Source organism: Lissotriton helveticus, chromosome 8, assembly GCF_964261635.1.
Source record: "Lissotriton helveticus chromosome 8, aLisHel1.1, whole genome shotgun sequence".
Taxonomy (NCBI): domain Eukaryota; kingdom Metazoa; phylum Chordata; class Amphibia; order Caudata; family Salamandridae; genus Lissotriton; species Lissotriton helveticus.
Genome location: NC_136069.1, coordinates 931,374,204 through 931,398,505, shown reverse-complemented (window position 1 = coordinate 931,398,505; position 24,302 = coordinate 931,374,204). Strand labels below are relative to the sequence as shown.

General features: G+C 41.9%; 1 protein-coding gene across 4 annotated transcripts in view; it reads left to right on the top strand.

Moving 5' to 3' along the window:
• Nucleotides 1–24,302, top strand: part of ABI3BP (ABI family member 3 binding protein) — a 2,192,437-nt gene that overhangs the window by 1,637,790 nt on the left and 530,345 nt on the right. For 3 of the 4 annotated variants that reach the window (XM_078657771.1, XM_078657774.1, XM_078657773.1), the window contains one exon: nt 505–579. The exons of the other annotated variant lie outside the window; for it this stretch is intronic. In XM_078657771.1, coding sequence (XP_078513897.1) covers nt 505–579 — 75 coding nt within the window. The remainder of the gene's footprint in view (nt 1–504; nt 580–24,302) is intronic. 4 annotated transcript variants of the gene reach the window in all.

The window sequence follows — 24,302 nt, the reverse complement described above, 5'->3', positions numbered from 1 at the left end:
TTAATTTCTTCACCCTAGTTCATGCTCCATTCTTCATCGCAGCATGCTCTTATCAACTTCGACTGTAATATGTGTGTCTTGTTTTTGCTTCATGAATGCGCTTTTTGGGAATTGAGTTGGAGTATTCTACACATTACATCCCTTTCTATTCTCCATAAAACTTCTCAGGATTTAACATGAATGATAGCAAATTTCTTCCTGATATGTATGACCTTAATATCCATACCTAATGCATTATCTTTAATCTTCTTGAAAGGAGAGATGTCTTCAAGAGAAAAAATGCACTCATCATCTTATCATAACACTGTTTCATTATACTTTTCCATCTACCATGTATACTACATTACCTTCATCATTAATAACTCAAATAGTATAATGTTTAAAAATGTGTATACTCAACCTTCAGCAGAACCATGTATCATTATCTTTGCTCGGTTCCATTATGAGATACAAGTCAAGTCATTGATGGTCTTTGGCCACTGTAACCAAGTATGTTTTTTGCAGTTTCAAACGAACCAACTATTTTTCCCTTCAAAGAGGTCACATCTGCTGCTGCAGAAATTCAAGAATTAAAACCTGGTAATTTACGTTTTCTACAAAGTTCTACATTTTTTCCTGCCAGATGATAGCTTGCTGTGATGTGCAAACAGGTCATAGAATTGCAACAAATGTATTGTCTTTAGATTCAAAAGGTTTTTTTTCAGTGCTTCGTCATTTACTTCATCAGCTGCAATGTTTGTATGGAAACATGTTTATTTAAAGTCTGTCCCTGCCTGAGCTTTATTCTGTAGCGTGTTCCTGGCACAATTGACAAAAGTAAACTTTGCCAATTCATAAAGGTAAACTTAGGCTTGAGCTGAAGTTTACGTTTACCTTTGTGTATTGTGCCCTTAGACTTCATGTCTAAACTTAGACTTCAGGTCTAAGTTTACCTTTGTGAATTGAGCCCTCTGTATTTTAATACCGTAGCAAAACTTCACTGACGAGAAAGAGCATTATCAAGATTACAATTAATGTATTAAAAATATTTTTTTTATTTATTTTGGTGTTTTGGACAGCACTGCATTTAAGAATTCAGTTACTTTAGTGAGCAGCAGGTGGGGATAGGAGCATTGAACCACCCAAGGAAAAAAGAAAGCTAAGATTGCTATGCATACCAAAAAGCAAGCCCTAAATTCCCTTTTTTCGGTCTTACAACACTGATGATGTCCTTTTACCCTCACCTAATAAATGTTACTAAGTTTGTATTCCACAAAAAAGGGAGCAGCCTAATATCCATGGGAAACTGGGAATTAAGAATACAGTAAGAGATGCAGTGGTTAATTCAGGGTCACTAATGCTACACTTAACACTATTTAGTAATAAATATGACTGATGATCCTGTGAAAATGCATAGATTCCAAATCACTGTAAATACACAAAAGATGTCCTTTGTTCTTTGTTGTCATTAATGTATTTACCGTTATTTGTAATCAGTATATTTTCACAGGACCATCAGCTTACTTGTTGATTTCAAATTTGTATTATGTTTAACATTGGTGACCCTGAAAATAAATCACTGTTTAATTCCTATACTTTTATTCTAGTCACACTATGGTTTCATATGGCAAAATCATTCTTGGTTCAGTCAGTGTATATCATAATAGGTTAAACAGAATTTCTAATTTTCTCACAATATTTTCTTTCTGAAGCATCACTTTTTGATCCAAATTATCATTACAGTGTGAATTATACAGTATTTGAATCATTCTTGTCATTGGGGTGTGGTGAAAACATGACCTAGTAAAGACTGCTGCATTGTCACTAAGAACTCTTTAGTGCAACCATAATGACATTGACTTGTTTTCAAAAGATATAAATTGAGGTATGGTTAAAGTGAAATTGACGTTATTGATGGCCTCAAAAGCTATGGAAGTCAAAAACACAAAAAGAAAAATAAGGGATCTCATCTTATGCCTTATCATTCAACAAGTGGGTCATTCTAGTTTTCAGGTTACCATAGTTCTCTTGACTGCATTTGGCTCTGCCCAAGTCTTGCACCAGATAATAGGGTAAGATTTTTTTACATGGTTTTGAGAACAAACACCTGGATACAAATGTGTTCTGCTATTCATCGTAGTAATCGCAGAATCATGATCGCTGATGTACTGATTATATACTGCCGTCCTAAATGCACCACCCTGATTCCTTTTTTAGGTCTCGCGCCTGCGATTGCAGGGGCGAAGCCCCTGCTGTCGCAAAGCGAGCCTTTTGCGATTGTGTCAGCTTTCAAGGACTGAAGAGGAGAGGACAAGAGACTGGCACGCGCACGCAGCCTGCCGGAATCGGATCAGGTCGCGCACGTGAACACGTGCTCCGATTCCGGCAGGCGTTCACATACACACACACACACACACAATGTACATGGACACGCACACACAAACAGACAGGTACACACACATACAGAGACACCCCCGCCGCCGCACACACACACACACAGAGACACACACACACCAGCGCACCTACACACACGCATGCACACACACATACAGAGGCCCCCGCCCCCCCCGCCGCTGCCGCACACATACACACACACACAAGCGCACCCCCCTCCCCCCTACAACTAAGCCCCACTGACCGCCATTCTGGACTTCTGCAGCCTCCGCGGGGCTCTCCCTCGGGCATGGGAGCCCCGCTCTCAGGCACTCCGTGTGCGCGTGTGTGGGCTTCCGAAGACGGATGTCCCGCCCCACGGAAGGTTTCGGTTTCCTGCAAAAAATAACTTCGCGAGTAGACATTGCATGAAAATGAGACAATCCAGCAGTTATTTGGTAAGCGCGGCATAACCGTAAATTTACCATCAATGCCTTTTCCCAAAATATTGCCCCGTATTGTTCTGGCGGGCCCCGCTGAGGGGATGACGAATGCAGCTGCCGAGGCTCGCGCTCGCCCTCGCGCGCATGAAGGGCCCGTGGCCGCCAGACTGCAGCTGCGTGTTTATGTGCTGCGCACACCTGCAGGCAGGGACTGACAGGGCGCGCCAGTGTGCGGGGCTGCGAGAGAACCACGGTTCTGTTTTGAAGTCCAAGGGTACGAGGGGACGCGGATGCCAGCTGGGGTATTTATGTCCTATTGAAACAGATGTAAAGCTGCCAGCCCATTTGATATCAAATAAAGGCCAATCGTGCCATAAATACTTGGTGTCGGAATTATGAAGTGAGGCACTAGAATGTTCTCACGACTTGGGTTTGGAAATGGAGTAGACAGTGAAAATATGTGAACTGAGACCTGGATTTGAAAGTACATTTGAATGCCGAAGAAGTGTTTGTACATCATTAAAAGCAAGCGCCTGAATGAGGTTTGTGCCTACCGAACACTGTATATTTTTCTCCTGCAATTTTTTCATGCTTGTCTGGACCGTTTCACTTTTGGTTCACTCCTACTAAAGAGTTCTGAAATTAGAACCTTTTGGGATTGAATATTTAAAAGACGGAACTGCAGTATATTTAAAGTGTGGTGCATTAACTTAACATCTAGAATTTGAGGTAAATATTGGCAAAATCAAAATAGGTTTACTCGAATGCTAATATTGAATACGATTCGGAAAGTATTATGGGAACATTAGTGGCACCAAGCAAGTAATATGGCTATTCGGAAAATTGGGGAAAACAGACATTTTGCTAGAGCTGTTCATTTTTTTTTTTTTTTACAAATGTTTGCTTCATCTAGTATGTGGCAAATGATATGATTGCTCTATTGGTTATTGTATCACAACATAACATTCTGTAATTTATTTTTTGACTTAATTTTATGAACGTAGGGAAAATTAAATAAAAACGTGTTTTAATTGATCTTACTGTCTGTGTCTCTTATGACATCCCTGATTTCATAGATTGGAGTGTGTGCTGACATTTATGTGGACCCTGTCAACAGTTAGATGTTATCTGCTATTGGGACATGTTTGTTATACTATGTTTTTGCATCTATACCTTATCTAATGACCAGTCTCATGGTAACCTGTGATTGTTGTTCTGTTGGAACCACTGATACCTGGACTATTGTATGTCTTTGCACTAGACAGTTATACTGCTGTGGTCCTTTCGGTAACAACGTATCATCTTCAGTTTGAAAACATATTACAGAAGCACTGTTTTGAAAGTACTCAGCAGTTATTGCATGTCATTCACTACGATGCAGACGATGTGAGGGGCTTTGACTCTTGACCCATTGCTTTGGTGTAGATCGCCATCAAGAGGTATTTTCTTAATTAGTTGGTCCAAGAAATGGAGAAGCTACTGGTGTATATGTGCTACACCTGCGAGCGATGACAGCCATCAAGAAATGATGTCTGCTTGACAGTGCAGAGATTGTGGTTAGCGAGGCAAGACTGTGGTTAGCGAGGCAATCTCTGCATTATGGTATCATCCACAGCCAAGGTCACAGCCTGCTGGGAATTTTGAGAGTGTGACGGTGTGGAGGCTATAGTGTACGGCCAGCTCCTATGATTTGAGCAAAGTTGTAGCAGTGGGGAGCTGTGGATAGTATTTGTGAATCATTGCAAATTGTGCCAAATAATTATGATTCAGTGCATGTTTGTTTACCTGTTGTGTATCATATCCTCAATGGGTATGGATGGTGTGGAGGAGTACACCATGTAAGAGATACTGCTCTGAGCTGAGCAGTGTGAGAGTAATTGTGTCATGGAAGGATGTTGAGACCCAAGGAAGGTCTAGAAGATCCATTACAGCACTCGCAATCTTGAAAGAGTGTTTTACGTTCTTTACTAAAGTATTTGAAATCTGGGTTAGTGTTGAAATTTTAGTTTTGGAAAGAGGAATGGGACATTTGCCTCTGAAACTCTTCAGTGTCTCCAGGCACTAATCTGTCATGACAATGGTGACTACGTTTTTTTCAATTTATTGTGTGTAGCGGAATTTTAATAACAATGCTGGTTACTTTTACTCTATATTTTCTAACATGAAATTGTGTTGTCAATAAAAAAATGTAGTCTTTAATACCTCGCCCATCGTTTTTACATGACTTGCAGAAGCACTGATGCAGTGGGGAGATTAGAGGGCTGCATTCATTGTATATTTGGAGCGAGTAGGCAGAGGTTCGTTTTTGATGTTGTGTATGTGAGTCATGTTCAAACTTAGTTTGGATGTTGAAGTCAGGAGAATTTTGAAACATTTGCTTCTTCCTAGTAAAGGAGGCATTAATGAGGATGATACGGATAGGGTGCAAGAACAGAATTATGGTATAAAGATGACTACTGCGGTTAAAAGATCTAGAATATCTCTAGAGTGCAGTTGCGGGGCGAGTTTCTGGAATTTTAGACTTTATGCTTATTGTTAGACGGAGAATGGAAAATGTCCTAGTAGACATGAAGGAACGTTTCAATTCTATTAAGGGCATTCTGTATCATCCCTTTATTTCCCGTTATTTGCCATCTGTGTCCACTGGTGGACTCGGAGCGGAGGAGGTCCTTGCGGTAAGTCGTGAGGGGGTGACACCATGAGTTACCCGCACCGGGTGACACCAACCCTAGTGACCGCCGTCCTGTTGCTGGCTGAGCCTTGAGGGAGCTCACCCTTCCTGGACCACTGAGCCCAAGCCCTGCCTCGCGCCGCTGCAGTGGGAGGGCAGGACAGTGCAATACGATCACACTATGGGCAGGATCATCAGAGCGTCCATGACGTTCGACGCAGTCGTCATCTGAAGGGAAAAAAGCACTTGCGTGGTGGTATTTTTAGTCTCCCTATTTGACCGAAGTACTTCAAGACCCACAAACACTTTGTGCAAGCAAACGAAGAATAATGGTAGAATAGTAATTTATCCTCTCCTATAATATTTAGGGAACTTATTTGCCTCTCTTTCGAGTTTCAAGGGGGGCTCAGAAATACAGGCACTTTCAGGAGGCGTCAGCCCCGTGCGTGAGGTGCATCATCAGAGCTGTGTGAATAATAACTGCGTCAGCCCCGTGCGTGAGGTGCATCATCAGAGCTGTGTGAATAATAACAGCTGTGAGCCCGTGCCTGAGGTGCATCATCAGAGCTGTGTAAATAATAACTGCGTCAGCCATGTGCATGAGGTGCATCATCAGAGCTGTGTGAATAATAACAGCTGTGAGCCCATGCGTGAGGTGCATCATCAGAGCTGTGTGGATAATAACTGCGTCAGCCCCGTGCCTGAGGTGCATCATAAGAGCTCTGTGAATAATAACAGCTGTGAGCCCCGTGCTTGAGGTGCATCATCAGAGCTGTGTGAATAATAACTGCCGGCAGCCCCGTGCTCAGGTGCATCATCAGAGCTGTGTGAATAATAACTGCGTCAGCCCAGTGCTGAGGTGCATCATCAGAGCTGTATGAATAATAACAGCTGTGAGCCCGTGCCTGAGGTGCATCATCAGAGCTGTGTGAATAATAACTCCGTCAGCCCCGTGCATGAGGTGCATCATCAGAGCTGTGTGAATAATAACTGTCAGCCCCGTGCATGAGGTGCATCATCAGAGCTGTGTGAATAATAACAGCTGTGAGCAACAGCATACTCTTGCACACACTGACTGCTCACCAATTCAAAGTTTGCTAAAAATTTTATGCAGCGCATTGTCATACACAATGCCAATAACTCAAACTTTAATGCTGCGAGACCTATTGCATTGTAAATGCTTGTATGTGTTAAGGCTTGATGCTATAGCTTAGGTCTGTGGTGCCATAGCACAGCAATACGGTGGGAGCTGCTCTATCATTTTCTTTGTACAACTATGTGTGTTTTCTGCAAGGAAACTTCAATTGTGTCTGAAAACAATGAGAGTTGCCTTTGAAAGTAGTATGATTAAACAAAGCAACACGAAAGTCCTTTAGATAAATGTAATTTACAGATAAGAATCCTGTTAGTTGGCACATTAACTGTTAAATATATAGGATCAGATTTACAAATATGTTTCTGGAAATGTGTGACTTAATCCTGATTTACACTTGACTTACTCCTGAACTTCTAGGATTAAATTAGATATAACTATGTAAATTGTCCATCATATCCAGATGGAGAAGTGGGTTTTAATGTGCAGAGTAGAGAGAGCTCCATCAGGCCACTAAAAAAGGTTCATAGGAATTAGGGCGGCATGAACCTCACTAATTAAAAGAACATTATGGGTAACATATGACAAGATGAATAATATGTTTAAGGCAAAAAAAACACAGCGTCAGCAATATAGAGACCAGCAGGCACTGTGTAGACAGCACGTTCATTTTGAGGCTTACATTGAGAAATGGGATAATCATCATGAAAGAGATTGCAAGTATTTTTCAAGTGGTGTAACTGGTTGCAAAGTACTCTACCCATGTGTCTACTTTCTTTTCTTCTGTGGAGTTTGCTCTCTCCATCTGTCAATTTGTGAGTAGCTTTGGAGTCATGTTTATTTTTTTAAATATAATTTTTTTACAAAAGACAAATTCATATTGATAATAAACTGTATCATCATGTGCATTTTCTGTTTCTATAAGGGTTTGAAAGTAATTTCTCTTACTTTTTAATTAGTTTCTTTACCCGGATTTTTACCCAGATGTTTTATTCATCATTTTGACTTGCAAGGTGCTTTGTATAAAAGTGCTATAGCAAGTCGACTAAATAAATTAATATTGGGCTATACCGATTCAAGCGCTGCCTCAGTACAATGGCTTACCGGAGGAATAGAAGCCAACCATAAGAACCATTATTGGGGTAAGCCATGCTTGCCTTTTCTTGGTATCTTTCATAGATAATGGCCCTGAATTCATGGCATTGTGAAGGACCATGAAAATAAATTCCCATCTAGAATCTTCTTAGTGAGCCAGTTATGTTGATGCCTTGTTTTGGAGGCTGAACCTATATTAACCACTTTCCACAGGATGCATTTTATATTTTTTACTTCAATATTATTTTGGTGCCATCAGACATAGATCAGCAGGATAAGGGGATAGAATGTGGCTAGTGCAATCGACCTCGGAGCCTGGGAACCGGGTTCGAGTCTTGGCAGGGAGACTCAACATTCTGTGATTTTGGGCAAATTACTTAACCTCCCCGTGCTTAACAAAAATGAATGTGTCCGTCTGTAACGTAACTGGTGCTCATGGAAAGCGCTCTGATACCTTCGGGTCTGGTTAGAGGTAAATAAAACTCCACAACAAAAAAAAAAAGCAAGGAGATTGTGCTCCGCGAAAGAGACAATTTTTAAACCGACTGGATGAAAATATTTTTAGCTGCCTTGTTTTTAGTAGTTTCTTTCTGGAGCCGTGTGTGGTTCATGACAAGTTGTTCATTCGAGAACCGGGTAGGCAGCTTGCTTAAGAAACTACTGTGGTATTTCTTACAAACTCATGTTACTTTCTAATAAAGCCATCATTTAATCTCTGTGCGCTTACTTTATTTGACAGGACTAGGATTCTTTGGCTTCTGTAGGAGGAACCAGAGACAATAAAGTGGCATTTTATCTCAATATTTATTCATTTTGTTTATTTACACTTTTTTCTCTATAGCATCTAGTGGTATTAGAGTGCTGCACATCAAAACATGGCACTAAATATTGGAGAATATACTTTTTGTTTTCACTTTGAAGGTGATGCAGTAAAATTTGAATTTGATTCTCTTCTCAATAGGAATTCAATTAAGATCGTTCAGCATGGGGGTGTCTTTTGTCTGTAATCAGTCAAGCTGTGGAGCGCAGAATAGCTCTAAGTAGAAGTAGGGCGCTAGCTGGGAGTCCTGAGTCTATGCCATTTCCTTTGTATATTCTAGAAATTACTACTGCACGTGACTCATACTTAAGTGATAGAGAGCAGGCATTGTATTGTTATTAGTTTGAGCAACTGAAAGCTTGCTGTTTGGGCTAATATGCTGATCCGTGGTTCTAATAAAAGCTTGCTGTCAACGAGGAGTCTTGGAGACTTGAGAACTGTAGAGAGTAAAGGCAAGTGTCTGTAATTCTTGAGTCTGGTGATGAGGGCAGGGGCAGCCTTATTACTGGCTTTGTGGACTAGAAGTATTAAGTCTGCTATTGAGGATTATTTTCAAAGAGTTTGTGGATAACAAGTTGAACATTGTGTGAAGAGCATCCTTTAGGGATTTGACATTGTTGTAGAAGAAGAGTGTCCAGTGTACTTGAGTACTGCCTGCAAATTGATATAAATTGTTATTGGAATTTTCCAGTAACAGGCTCAGAGGTTCAACATAGAGGTTAAAGAAAACGGTTGAAAGTATTTATCTTTGAGGTACCCTACAGGCAAACTTTTCAAGTCTGGAAGTGTGAGTGCCAAGTTTAACCAGGTTCAAACAGTCTTTTAGAAATTATTTGAAGCAGTTGAGTACCGTACCTTTTAAGTACATTCTGTGCTCACGTGTTTTTATCAGTATTTCATCATGTAAAGTGTCGGACACTGCCAACAGTTATAGAAGAATCAGGAGGCGGGTGTCTCCATCATTCTCAGTATATCAACAAAAGGCTTTATGGTCGATGTGTCTGTGCTGTGCCCCGCTCTAAATCCTGTTGTTTTCTTCTGTAAAATCCTAAATTTTGCAGCAGCACACTTCACAATGGTTTTGCCTAACCAAGGCAAGTTTGTTATTTTTCTCTGCTTCTCCAGTATTTCAGCGTCAGTTTTTTCTTTTTTGGAGCTGGAGAGAATTGCTTAATTTTAAGATTGTTAGGGGAATGCTGATTGCTAGAGTAAGGTATTGATGAATGTTGAGCCAATAGGGGACTTGTAGATGAATGTTGCCTTACAAATTAAATAATTAAAATATTGGATTTGCTTCATTGTTTGATTAGTTTGTGAATACTTGGAGGAGATCTAGGTGTTGTTTGTTTTCTTATGCTATTTTGTTTCAGATGCACGAGAGGGAGGTACATTACGTTTGATACTAATACTTTTTCACTGAAAAATCTTGTGAATAAGTTACATTTATCCACAGAATAGTTTGAAAAGATATGTTGTGCTTCTGACGTGTTCCCTAACTTGAAAACTTTGCTAGTTAGGTTCCGAGAGTGAGTGATTTGGGGTTGAATGTAAAAGGCCTTCACGTTTTGGATTTTTTTCTTACTGATATTGTTTTTAGATTTAGTTCTAGGTGAATCATTTCTTTTCCTGAGTTTCCCTAGATCTTTAGTCCTAGCTCCGAGGCTGCTTTGTTCTTCTTTGCCCCAGGGCTTGTGTGGCATGTTTCTGAGTTGTATCCTTCTTTTCAGGGCCACCAAGTCCACAGAGTATTTGATTATCTTGGAAGGTTTCCTTGAGAAGTCATTGATACCTGTGTAAAAGGCCAAGGTATCAGGATGTGGGACAAGGAGGGAATTTAGTGTTTCATTTGTAATGTATTTGTATTTTCTAACCGGTATGTTGGGGTTGAGACCTCAATTTAGAGTTGAGAGGAATGGAGAAATGACTAGGAAAAGGGTCAGACCTGTCAACTTCTTCAGGTGTGATATGAGAGATGCCATAAGTGGAGGGTAGATTTATGTCCAGGGTTTTGCCTTTCATGTGGGTTGGTTCAGATGAGAGTTTTTGTTAGAGCGAAAGGTTTTGCAATATCTGCCATGTTCTGGAAGTTTTGAAATGACAGCAGGGACAGCCTATAACATGATCAAAGTCTGTCCCATGGAAGTGAGATTGCCTAGTGTAATCAGGTTCAAACAGTCTTTTGAGAATGATATGATCCAGTTGAGTACAGTATGTTTTAAGCACATTCTGTGTTCAAGCTTTTTTAACAGTATTTCATCATCAACTGTGTCAAAGTGGCTGACAAGCCGAATAGAATCAAGAGTCAGGTCTCTCTATTGTCCATAATTATTAAGGATATCATCAAGGACATGTATTATTGCTGTTTCTGTGCTGCTCTGTGTCATCATTTCCAGCTCTCCTTTATGTCTAGAAATGACTATGCCTAGATGCCAACACCCCTCCACACCGCTCTCGACCTAACAACCTAGCCCCCTCACACCCTACGCACCCCCCACAGTGGACCACTATCCCCTCTCGCAATACCTCCAACCGCCCTCGACGCACCATCAGGTCTCTGTCGGACCTCGACATACTCACCCTACTCCGCACATATGTCTCGGCTCGCCAAAACCCCATAGCCACCACACACCTGTCCATTCCTACGATTCTCTCTAACCCTCTCAGGCACCCCACGCATAACAACAGAGGCTCCGTCCCCAACAACCTCACAAAAGTCCCCCTCACTCAAGATCACCCACCCACCCTCTGCACCCCCAGACTCAAATGCACACTTCTCAACTGTAGATCGGCCCAAAGACACTCCTCGGAGGTCGCTGATCTCATCATCTCTTTGAACCTTGACCTAGCCATCCTAACTGAAACATGGTTAACTGAATCCTCTACTCCTAATATGGATATCCTAGTCCCCCCAACTACTGCATCATTAGACTTGACCCATGACAAAGGCTCTATCCTCGACCTCATCATCTCCAAAGAAGGCACTATTCAACTTGATTCAATCCAACCCTGTGACTGGTCAGATCACCATACTGTCACCTTCTACATCAATGAAAAAGTTAAACGTACCCCGGTCCAATCCTCCAAGCCCAAAGTTTGGAAAAGAGACCTGAAGAAACTCAAGCCAAACTCTGTACCCCCTAACAGCTGCAATCTCCTACTTCCCCCTTCCGACGTTACTGACGTTCAGTGCCTAACTGACCACTATCTCAACGCTATGACCTCAATAATCAATGAGGCTGCACCGATGCAACTGAAAAGAGACACCACCAAGATCTCTAACCCTTGGTACGACGGGAGTCTCAATGAAGACAGACGGGCCATGCGAATGGCAGAGCGCACCTGGAGATCTGTTCCCTCGGCACAGCACCTAAAAATTCTGAAGAAAAAGAGAAACGCATACTTCAGGAAAATAAAACGCTCAAAGTCAGATTTCTTCAGACTCCAGCTCGACCAAGCAAAAAACCGTCCAAGAAAATTGTTCGAGCTAATTCGATCCCAATCCAAGGAACAACCCCAAGCAGTCGACACTATGGGCAATGCACCTTCCTGTGAAGATTTCTCTGCTTTCTTTAAACAAAAAACAGACAACATAAGGAGCGATCTCCTCATTAACGCAAACCTCTACTCCAAACACCACTGCATAACACCCAATGAACCAAAAAACAATGCGACATGGTCATCCTTTGACACGTACTCTGAAGAAGAAATTGATAATCTACTCAGCACCCTGAAACCATCCAATCACCTCAGTGACCCTCTTCCCGCTAACGCTGTAAAAGACTTCACCCCGTTGATCCTCCCACTCTGGACTAAAATTATCAATAGCTCACTTCAGCAAGGAATCATACCTGACTCCCTCAAAGTTGGACAAGTTACACCTTTACTAAAGAAACCAACAGCAGACCCCACTGATCTAAACAACTACCATCCTATCACTAACATTCCCACTCTCGCCAAACTGTTGGAAAAATGCGTTCAACTACAATTGACAAAGCACATAGAACAGTTTGATCTCCTCAAATCTCATCAATCATGCTTCAGAGCAGGGCATAGTACCGAAACGGCTATGACTCACATAATTGACGATGCCCTCCAAATTTTAGATCACAATGATTCCTGCCTCCTTATCCTTCTTGATCTCTCTTCAGCATTCAACACTGTGAAACATGAGAACTTACTCGAACTCTTAAAGACAAGAATGGGTCTCTCCGGGACTGTTCTTCAATGGTTCACCTCATTTCTTCACAACAGGTCTCAGAAATTCAAGAGCAACAACTTGATGTCCTCCCCAGTACCTGTATCGTTAGGTGTCCCTCAAGGATCCTGCCTATCCCCTACTTTGTTCAACTTAGTTATGGAACCTCTCACCACCTTGCTACAAGCATCCAATGTACACTTCCACATGTACGCCGATGACACTCAACTGTATCTCAAATTACAATCCCCCAAAGACATCATGCGTCTGAACTCAACGATCAGAAGCACCCAATCATGGCTGGCCGATAACCACCTCAAACTCAATGCTATGAAAACTGAGTTCCTTCTGATCTCACCTCCCGCGAAAATCTCTACCACTCGAACTTGGCTTAAACACCTAACTGCACTCAATGTCCAACCGACCATCGTGGACTCAGCAAAATCTCTAGGCATAACACTTGACGCCAATCTCAACATGCAACAGCATATCAGCAAGGCAACTAAGGGAGCGAACTACCAAATAAATACCTTGAGGAAACTTAAACCCTTCCTCCCAGCCAAAGACTTCCAAACTGCAGTACAAGCGCTAATCATCCCTCGCATAGACTACGGCAGCATCGTCCTCTGCGGCCTGCCCCTAACTACAACTGCACCCCTGAGAGCCTCACTAAACGCGGCAGCGAGACTCATCACTGGATCAAAAAAACATTCACATATCTCCCCTGACTTCAAATCCCTGAACTGGCTGCCTTTTGAAGCCAGAATACATCTGAAAATTGCCTGCTTGACACACAGGGCTATCCACCTGAACTCACCTGGCTACCTCACTCAGAAACTGACAATTTCAGGCGGCTCGAGATCCACCAGAAGCACAAAGAATCTTCTGCTGAAACCTTGACGATTCCGGAAGGAAAGAACTTACAAACGCTCCTTCTCAGGAATGGCGCCTAGGATCTGGAACTCACTCCCTCCTGAAACCAGGCTCATCCCCTCCACTTTTCTTTTTAAGAAAGAAGTTAAAGCTATCCTCATGGCTAAATACACCTGAACTGCCACTCTTGATCTTTTAAGACTCTGCGTCGATCTGTACTCGTGCTTAATCCATTTGCACAGTTGTTTTTACCTGTATTACCAACCTTACCCAATTGTTCTTACTCCCTCCTATCTGTATTTTATGCTCCCTCGTGTACCCACCCTCCCTTGCCTATGTAAAGCGCTCTGTTATCTGCAAAGATCTTGTTCGCGCTATATAAAACTTTCAAAATAAAATAAAATAAATAAGGCTCTGTATTCAGCGATTTCTCTTTTAGTTTCAAGTAATGGTATCTGTATTCTGAATTCATGTCTCTAGGTAGTAGGAAGTTGAACAGATCCAATGGGCAATATAAGGGTGTTACTGCTTGTTGTATGACCTTTCATTCTTTCTTCATGTAAAGAATGTATGATCCAGAGTGGTGGCTGGGACAGTTATTACTATAAATAAAACCCCAGCCGGCAAATGCAGGACAGAAACTCCATACCATTCCGACTCTTAACTATTAACAGCTTGTAGATTGGAATACCTGCATGTAGGTGTTTCAATCCGCACACACTGATATCACAAAGATGTCATCACAACATCACACTTCTGCAAGTGTTGTGTGACATTTTTATATCTGCTGGATGTTATGCTGGGGGTGTTGCGTATTTTCTAATCACTCTGCCCCTCCAGTCCTAAACTGAAGCAGGACAGTTGGCCCTCGAATCAGGAAACTCAGTGATCATGGAATTGGGTGTGACAGTATGAAGTCTTTAGGGGTATTGTTACAAATAAAAATGGATCTGTGATCTTTCGTTGTGTCCGTGTTTTCCGAGGGAAATTATTTTACGTTTTATGTACCAGACGGAATGAACATAGTGCTCAGTTTTGTTTAAGGTTGTTTTGCATGCTTGGCAACTTTCTAGATTCATCACATGGGACATTGATAATGTTCTGTGCTCTAATCCATGAAGGCAAACTCTTTGTAATCTGAGCGAAGATAGTCTCTGTTCAGCCAGCAAAGAGGTTAAATGTACTGTGACAACACATCCCTTTATTAACAAGATGATTGAAAGAAAGTTGTGTGAAGTAAGTGTGATCTGGAATAAACTTTCATGCACTTTAAAAAAACTGAGAACTTTCCCACTGCCACTTCAAAAGTCAGTTTCGGCTTTAAAAAAGTGAATATAGGTTAAAAAAAGACAAGTATGTTTCTGGTTATCTTTTTTTTTTAAAAACCATCATAATCATAGCACAGACCGAGCAGTAGCACTGTAGCAATTCTCTGTCTGAACGTGTTCACAATTAATAGGTTTTATAAAGCAAGATATAATCTCAAAATCCCCTGACATTAAGTTGTTTTAGGATTGTGGAGAGAAGTGTTGGGAGTCCTTTGAATAACCACAGCCATCTTTAAGCGTGTTTCTTCCATACATTAACATTCTTCTATTGTTGCCCGAGGAAAATCGCTAATCCCACCAAAAGTTATTATTGGATTGAATCTTTTGTCTTGGCTACTTACTGAGAAGACTATTAGTGATGAAGAGTAACAGTTGCTTTGCTTGAGATTTAAAGAGAAAGCAACTTGACTCTTTGTGTCACTGTCTTTTTTACATAGGAAGATAATTCTTTCAACATCTTGACATGTTTATCTGTCATCTGAGGCAGTAAGACTGCATCTGATGTGTGGTTGCTTTTCGTAGAATTTGTCCCACCTACTCTTGTTTCACCTTTAAATATCAAATGAACAGCAAAGCTTAAAAAAGCAGCACTGTCTGTCGTGAGGCACGCTCAAAAGATGTGTTTCTCCCAATCGCGGATTTTATTTTTCTTTCTGCATTAATTTTTTTTATTCCTATGAGGTGCTCAAATGGCAGAGCTCTTTGCTAATAAGACTTGAGGAAATAATTTGTTCCCACCTCATCCCTTCCCATTTTCCTATCTTCTCTTAATTGAGGTGGGTTAACTTTCTCCATATCGAGGCTCTGTTAACAGAGCTTAGAAATTACGAAAACAAAATACTGACCCTTTTTTAGGCTCCTCCCCCAGTCAGGTAATGATTAGAAAGAGGGCTTCACCAGCAACCCCACCAGATACACTACCATTGTTGGCATGTGAAAGAAACAAGAACACCTCCAAGAGGTCAGACAAGTTGTAAGTACTGGGATGAGGATGGAAGAACAAGAACAATGAATATGACAGTTAAGCAACATGAGCATTACTTCCTCAGCCCCGTCTTTAAAGCATTGAGTGTACCGGAGAAGTTTGTATGTGCCTCGATTACCTCGACTAGCTCATTAATGTCAACCCCCCCCCCCAAAGGGATAGCTCAGTGGATTGGTTTAAGTAGACCAGACAGATGATGTGAAACAGTGCCACGTTGACCTACCACTCAAAGTCCTTCAAAGGACCAAACAAAGAAAACTAATATATTAAGAGGAACCAGGCCATAGAAAGCTCCCAGCAGACACACATTAGTCACCCATACTAGAACTAGTGCCCAGAAACAATATAGATGTAGGGCCAACATCCAGCCAACAGCCTATCGTCCACGTCCAACAGTTGAGGAGCCATCCTTGCAGTAAATAACAACACTGTAGAACTGAAACCTGAAACATAGCTCCTGGAGCACCAGAATTCTATCAGAGTTGAAGACAACAGTTAAGAAAAGCAACTATGTCAACCTTCTCTCCACAGATACAATGCAAAGGGGAAGAATCTGGTGCCAACACCATTGTCAATGATGGCCTTTGGTCCCCAGCCATTAAGCAACACTGAGAGTGTCCGTGAATGGCAACCAGGCTACCTAATTTGATTGTACAAAACACCATAGGTGGGTCCAGGTGGAAGGATTGTTGAAGTTATAGGCATGACCGTTTGCAAGGCTGTTTTTAGGGAATTTATTGTTGGATGTGCAATTGTGTCTTCTTGTGGTGGTAGAATAAGAGAGCTGATTACATTTACTCAAATTTAGTAACGGCCCAGGATATCAGTGACCAATACATTAAGAACTCGAAGGCAGACCTCTTGTGCTACAGAAACTCCCTGAGACATACCTTTTGCTCTGATTAAGAAAATATATTGCAGGAGTTTAATTACTGTCAAACCAGTTCGAAGCTCAGCCACTGAACAAGCTCACCACCCTGTACCAAGTTGAGAAACTAAAGTAGAGGTTAGTGTACCGTTCTCCATAATCATTCCAAGGAAGACTTGTCATTTTAATTCAGTGGATGAAATATCAGCTTGGAGAATGTGCAATTTGACTGTGTTGAGTGCAAAGGCATTTCACTCATTTGCTCTTCTTGGTGAGGTCTTGATCCCACCCTTCCCCTGTGTTTAGGGATCTGTGCCTCCACTCGTGGGGGATGCCACATGTTCCACCACCACATTGCCGGATAAGCGGCGCCTCATGCTGGTCAGCGGATGTGCAGCCAGCACGATGCTCCCAAACACTTGCCCAGCTGGCTCTGTATTCACCCAGCAGAGCGAGTGAGGGAAAGGGTGAGTGCTCCCCCAGGGAGCTGTCTGAAATGGAGACTAGTGAGCTAGTGAGAAAGAAATTGGGTTTCGCCCTAATCCTCCTATCACATCTGGGCAATGGCATATATAACGAATGGCTCGGACGGAATTTTGAATGTATGTATGTATATATATATATATATTCACTGAAAAAACCATAGGTTATAGACCATATATAGTTAGGAATTAGCATTTAAAAAACCTTATTTTACTCACACAAAACCATTGAAATTCCATATATAGTTAGTTGCACTAACTATATATTGCGCACCCGCAATCCACTGCTGATGATGTCACATATTACATCATTCATGACATGGTCAGTGACATCACTGATGACATCACTGATGACATCTCAAATGACATCACTGATGACATCACTGATGACAACATCCAGTGACTATGTTTCTGTAAAGTTAAAATATGTCTTACATATTGAAGAATGAGTGGATGTATAAGTGTCTGGACGAAGGATTTAGTAGGTGCATGACTGAATGTATGAGTGAGTGATTAAATGTGTCTCACTGAGTGCATGGGTTAGTGACTAAACTGTCTTAATTTGTGCATCATTATGTCTGTTGTTCTGTAAACTGCTGCATGTGTTGATCAGTAGCTATATGAGTAACTATATGGGTTATTGATTGATTGCCCAAGTATTTGCATGGGAGACTGAGTGTGTGTGTGGCTGGCTGGGAGGTGTGTGACTCTGTACAGATCAATGTGTACTTGTATCAATGATTGTATAAGAGAGTAAGTATGTGTTAGTATATGGTTGAAAACGTAAGGTGCTCTATGTTTAACTGTATAGAGTAGAAAATGGAAGTGTGATTGATTCTTTACAGGACTGACTAGGTGTGTGAGTAACTCCATGGATGAGTGGCAGAGTGTGAGTGTCTGTATAGGTGTATGAGTGCATATGATTGTGTTGTAAACATGAGTGATTGTATGTATGAATGATTGTATGGGTGAATGAGTGAATGTGTGTGTAGACATAGGAATCAGTGAGTACGTATGTAGTAACTAGTATTGGTGTGTCAATGGTTTCAAAAATTATACTCTGTTTTTAACACTGGGTGAAACAGAGGTTATATTAAAATGTGAGGAGATGCATTGTATTGTCACATGAATGATATCATCAGTGATGTGGTCATTGATGTCAAATGAGATGTCATCAGTGATGTCATCAGTGATGTCATTTGAGATGTCATCAGTGATGTCATCAGTGATGTCACTGACCATGTCATGAATGATGTAATATGTGACATCATCAGCAGTGGATTGCGGGTGCGCAATATATAGTTAGTGCAACTAACTATATATGGAATTTCAATGGTTTTGTGTGAGTAAAATAAGGTTTTTTAAATGCTAATTCCTAACTATATATGGTCTATAACCTATGGTTTTTTCAGTGAATTTTCAAGGTTTTGTAAATGCTAATTCCTAACTATATATGGTCTATAACCTATGGTTTTTTCAGTGAATTTCAATGGTTTTTTAATAGCAAATATCATAAGCTGTCGAATGTCAAGTACGTGGTAAGAATTTTTTTTTCTCGTGTTTATGCACACTGATCTGCTTTGATTGCTGCCCCCCACCCCTCATTTCTATTAGGAGTACTCTCTCTTTGCAGATAGTGAAGGGTAGTTAACGCAGCCCTTTCCCCCTTTGTAATCCGTCGTGCCTGCTTCTCTCTCCATTTGATTGATTGTTCTCTTTGGTTCATTCTCTATTTACAAACAAGCACAGAGTCGCAATACTCTGTTTACTCTTTGCAGATAGCGAAAAATCGTGTAAAAAAACAAAAGGAATCGAGCAAAATCAGTAGGCCACTAATGGGATCTCTTTTGACCTCGCTAAAATAGAAACATTAGGAACAACCTGTTGAAAATAGCAATGCGTATGTATATAAGCGGCGTTCATTTGTGTTCACAGTACCCCTTGTTGATTGTTTCAATCGAGCATTGAATTGTTCGAAGTTAATTCTCTTAACGATCTTCTCTACCTGCAAACGAGGAAGAATAGGAATATTCTATCTCCCTTTGCAGATAGTGAAGGGTAGGTAACGCAAGCCTTTAACACGTCGTACCTATTTCATTCCTCATTGATTGATTGATTGTCCGAACATTGACTGTTTGGGAATTAGTTCTTTTTGGAGGTATTCCCTGTTTGCAAATAAACGTAGGAAAATCTTTGCAAGTAGTGAAAGGGTATGTAATGCGGACCTTTCTCCCCCGTTGTAATCTGTCATGCCTATCTACTCCCCACTGATTGATGCACCTTTTTCACCCGGACCATTTACTAGAGATACGTCATCTGGCCCGACCAGAGAGCACCCCTAGTGAAAAGGACATATGCAATAATAACGAAGTGATCACTGTATCCTGTTAACAGAAACTTTACCATGAAACAACCTGGAAAGAAAAAAATAGGAAAACGAAAATCAGTAGGCCACTGATGAACATGAACTTTTATTAAACAACGAACAAAGAAACGATAACATAACGTAATGATAAAACCTATTAATGTCCTAGAAACAAGAAAACGTTAAAATATGCCAGTGGTGAGAGACCAGAAAAACAGTAAGAGAAACCAAATCACCCCTCGCTGTCCCACCGCCTGCCACGCCAAAAAAATCGATAGACTAGGGAAAATGCAAGTCAGTAGAACATCCACCCCCACTCTGGAAACTTCCAAGGTGGGGCAGGGTTCCGGCTACGCCCAGCCGGGAGCAGCCCATATAAGGCAGGTCCTGCTGCCACGCCTCGGCCAGGAGATCCTAACGTAGGGTGTAGCCGGAGGAGAGGCCGAGACCAGCGGGACCCGGCCAGGGGATTGCCTTTACAACGCTGAACAGTTGCAGGGCGGGGGGAATGTCTCCTCGACCCTCCCCTCTCTCTCCCAGTCCGGCCGCGGTGGCCCTTGAGAGTTGCAGGTAGTCCCGCCACATGCTCTTCCGGTCCGACCACCAACGGTCGGGGGGCCGAGGCCGACGGGATCCGGCTGCAGCCGATAAACCAAGAAACCCGTTCATGGGGCCAGAGCCAGGGGCGTCCGGCCGACATCCACCGGAAGCCCGGCCCGAAGACGGACGGGACACTTCTTTCTTTTATAATGGCTGCGACAACACTGGAGGGGGATGTCTTGCACATGCCTCCGACCCCCCCCTCGTCCTCATCGCCTGGTCCGGCCATAACAAATCTCAAGCGAGACGCCGTGGGGTGCACTGGGAGGGAGAGACGGTGCGAACAGGCCTCTCCCGCCTCCCCAGGTGGAGGCTTCCCAGCTGCACCCTCAGCGCTCCAGGCGGTGGCATCCTAACAACTACAGTGCTGCACAGTTTCGGAACGACCTAGATAACGGTTCTTCCACTGTGGCCATGCTGCAACGTCTCGCCCGGCAGGGTGGAGCCCGTCCGCTCATGTGACCCCGCGATCGCCGGTAGCTGCCGAACTCTCAAAATGGCGGTCGACCTGGCAAGAGCGGGCCCAACATAAAGAAATGGCCCGGTCACTGGTTGACTCCACCACCGTAGTCCTCCACGACCTTGAAGATTCTAGAGGAGCCGCGGGAGTCTCCGACCCCCGATGGGGAATGACTGCCATGATCGCCCGTGGAGTGACGAAACTGTATCCGCGGGACGTCGGCGCTCCCATGCTGGCGCCAGCCTCACTTTGAATTACTACAATCCTGCAGACCTCACTTCCGGTGAAAGCACAGTGTGACCCGGTAGGAAAAATTATTGCACCCCCTCCCCTTTTTGACTGATAGTTCAAACCACCGATCCTTTCCTTTGCCCTTTTAACGGAACTTTGGACTGCCTCCCCCTCTTTTACATTTTCTAGAGAAAACAAAACATTAACCACTACATTAGCATAGCAGTTGACACCAGAACTGTTTTCAAATTGAAAACCAACAACATCTTCAACAGAATCCTTTTTGTTTCTGCTGTGACCCTGCTACAGCACAGGCATTGTCCCCAGCAGTAATTCTGCAATGCCGGTAAGAATAGCTGTGGTGCCTACTGGACTCACTCACCCCCGCGGCGCCCCACGCCGTTATTTGCTGGGCGGCAACTTACTAGACATCACTTTCGTGCCATCTAGATTTCAGCGCGTTCTGCTGCCTTGGAACTATTCGCACAACAGACTGCTACTGACGACCCACCCCCAGGCAACATCTTCTGAATTTTCATAATTTGAAAGAACTAGTAACATGTCCTCATCAGGAATTCAAAAGAAATTGCCACGGTCTCTTCGTTGTTTAAATGTTTTTACTGTTTTTGTTTTGTTGTATATATTTATATGTTATTAAAGTTTTATATTCCTACTACTTTGTTGGAGTGCTATATATTTTTAATGTGACACATAATTGTAAAAACTTTGATGTACAAAGAGTCATTCCTAGAATCTTCCGCTTCAGGCTCGGTCCCCTCACCAATCACAATACAGGATGGTTTTCAGATAGTAGGAACACGTGTGGTGTGACGGATCTCATCGGGTGTGGGCCTTGATCTACTATAACTCCTTTGAAGAGGGGTGAATCTTTACAGCTGGAGCCATAAACTACATCTGCAGGGCTAGCTGATAGCCTGGACAATCGGACACAGAGGAAGAGGAGTGTCAGAGGGTGCGGTAGTGAATAGGGCGAAAGGGAGGTGTCGGGCGGGCACAGAGTGTGATTCTCAGGGAAGAGCAGCGCAGATGGGGGAAGGTTTATTGCCCATGCATAAGACAGAGAGCGGTGGTGACCAGTGCCTGGGGGAGATGCTTACGAGGGTGAGGAGCCATGCTACGAATCGACAGCGTGCAGAGAGTGGGTCTGGTCAAGACATCTAAAATGGCTGCCGTGCACGACAAAAGTGTGGCATTTCAAAAAAGGCAAGATGGCGCAGACAATGTTTTTCAACACTTCCTCATTTCCTTCGAATCGAACGTTAACAGACGTTGGGGCATATTACCAAAGTTAAGCGATATTTATCGCTAACGATGCTTACCAACCAATTTTTTACCACTAAGCATCGTCAGAAATTATCGAAGATAAACCTTACTATTATCAAGGTTTATCGCAAATGCGATAATAAACGGCCGCAATGCATGAATATCGCTAAAAACTCAGCGATATTCATGCATTACCGAGCTAATACTCTTAGCCATGTTATCCACCTCCCATTGGATAACATGGCTAAGAACTGCTCAGGGCAGGTGTTACTTTTTGGAGATATTCGCGCTTAGCGCGAATATCTCCAAAAGTTGGTAATAGGAGATAGATATCTTGCATGTTGTAATGCAAGTTATTGTGGTATATGGAACTCATACCATAATCTCTCAGGAAAGCAGAAACTGATCCTTTTGGGACCGCCTAAAAAGGCCTAGGGGGTGAGGAGTACTCTACTTTGCCCCCTTTTCACGTTCCGAACTATTTTATTTTACTCTCTTCTGTAATTACACAAAATAGCAGCGATAAGATGCATCGGAGACACACAGTGAGAGAAAGGAGGCCGGAGATGAAGAAGACATGTCAAATACACATTGGAGATAATATAGTGGCAGAAGGGAAGTAAATATGAGTAAACTTACCAAGTAACATAAAAATGTTGCACTCTATACTATAAGTCTCATTTTATACTACAATCACTTCGCTACAACCTCATAAATTAAAAATAAAAATGAATAATGTCTCAAACAATTTTTGATTTCTAAATATAAATTTATTCTTCAGAATTTTCTAAATTTGAAAGAACTAGTAACATGTCCTCATCAGCAATGTCCTCATTAAAAGTCTCCAATGATGATTCTTGTAACTCTATGGTCTCCAAACACTCGATAAATTCGCCATCAAGAGATTGATCAAAAAAATCATTCAAGTCATCTCCTCCTTCTGACAATATTTCATTATTGGTGCTGTCAATTTCAATCAATGTAGTGGAATCATTCAAGTCATCTCCTCGTGACAATATTTCATTATTGGTGCTCTCAATTTCAATCAATGTAGTGGAATCATTCAAGTCATCTCCTCCTTGTGACAATATTTCATTATTGGTGCTGTCCATTTCAATCAATCTAATGGAATCATACAAGCCATCTCCTCCTTGTGACAATATTTCATTATTGGTGCTCTCAATTTCAATCAATGTAGTGGAATCATTCAAGTCATCTCCTTGTGACAATATTTCATTCTTGGTGCTGTCCATTTCAATCAATCTAATGGAATCATACAAGTCATGTCCTCCTTGTGACAATATTTCATTATTGGTGCTCTCAATTTCAATCAATGTGTTGGACAATTCAAAAGAAATTGCCACGGTCTCTTCATTGTGAGCCATTTTATTTTGAAATTGCTTGCTGTAAATTGCAGAAAAAAATAATCACTTTCATTTATCGTCTTTAGTAATACATAATATAAAACTAACTTTATCAAGTATTTAGTATAACAGAAGGACTGCAAATAAATAACAGAAAACATTTTTCAAATTATCTTCAAGTGTACAACATAGTTCCCCATACAAATTAACAACTCACCTTTTTAAAAGTAGCAGAAGTGTTAGTACTGTGTAAATCAAACACCAGAAATTCACCACCAAAAATTCCTCACAAATGTACCTCAGACAGTAGTATCACAAAATGGCTGTGGTTTCCTCTCATTTGACATATATACATAACCAATTAACTTTCATCACACACAAATACAAAACCAAAGTAACATTTTAATTGGTTCTAAATTTCAACACTTTCAAATGTGTTTTCCCCATGCAATTTTCCATAGGACATTTACATACGTCTACAGCCTGAATGGCTGAACGGAATTACACCAAACTTGGCAAAATGGTACATCAAACCTAAGAGGTCAGGAAGGATCTACTATGCCCCCTTATGGTCATTTCCCCCTTCGCTTTGGCCTCCTCTTGTCTCTCAATCCTACCGAGGGACAAGATGGCGGCCGCTACGGACTGTTTGGAATGTTGACAGACGCCGGAGAACCAATCAGCTTCGCAAAGCTCCGTAACGCGAAAAGTACGCGAAGCGGAGCGCTGTTACAGATATATATCTTTTTTTCAACGTTAATTTCTCAAAATCCACTGGAGCACATATATTGAG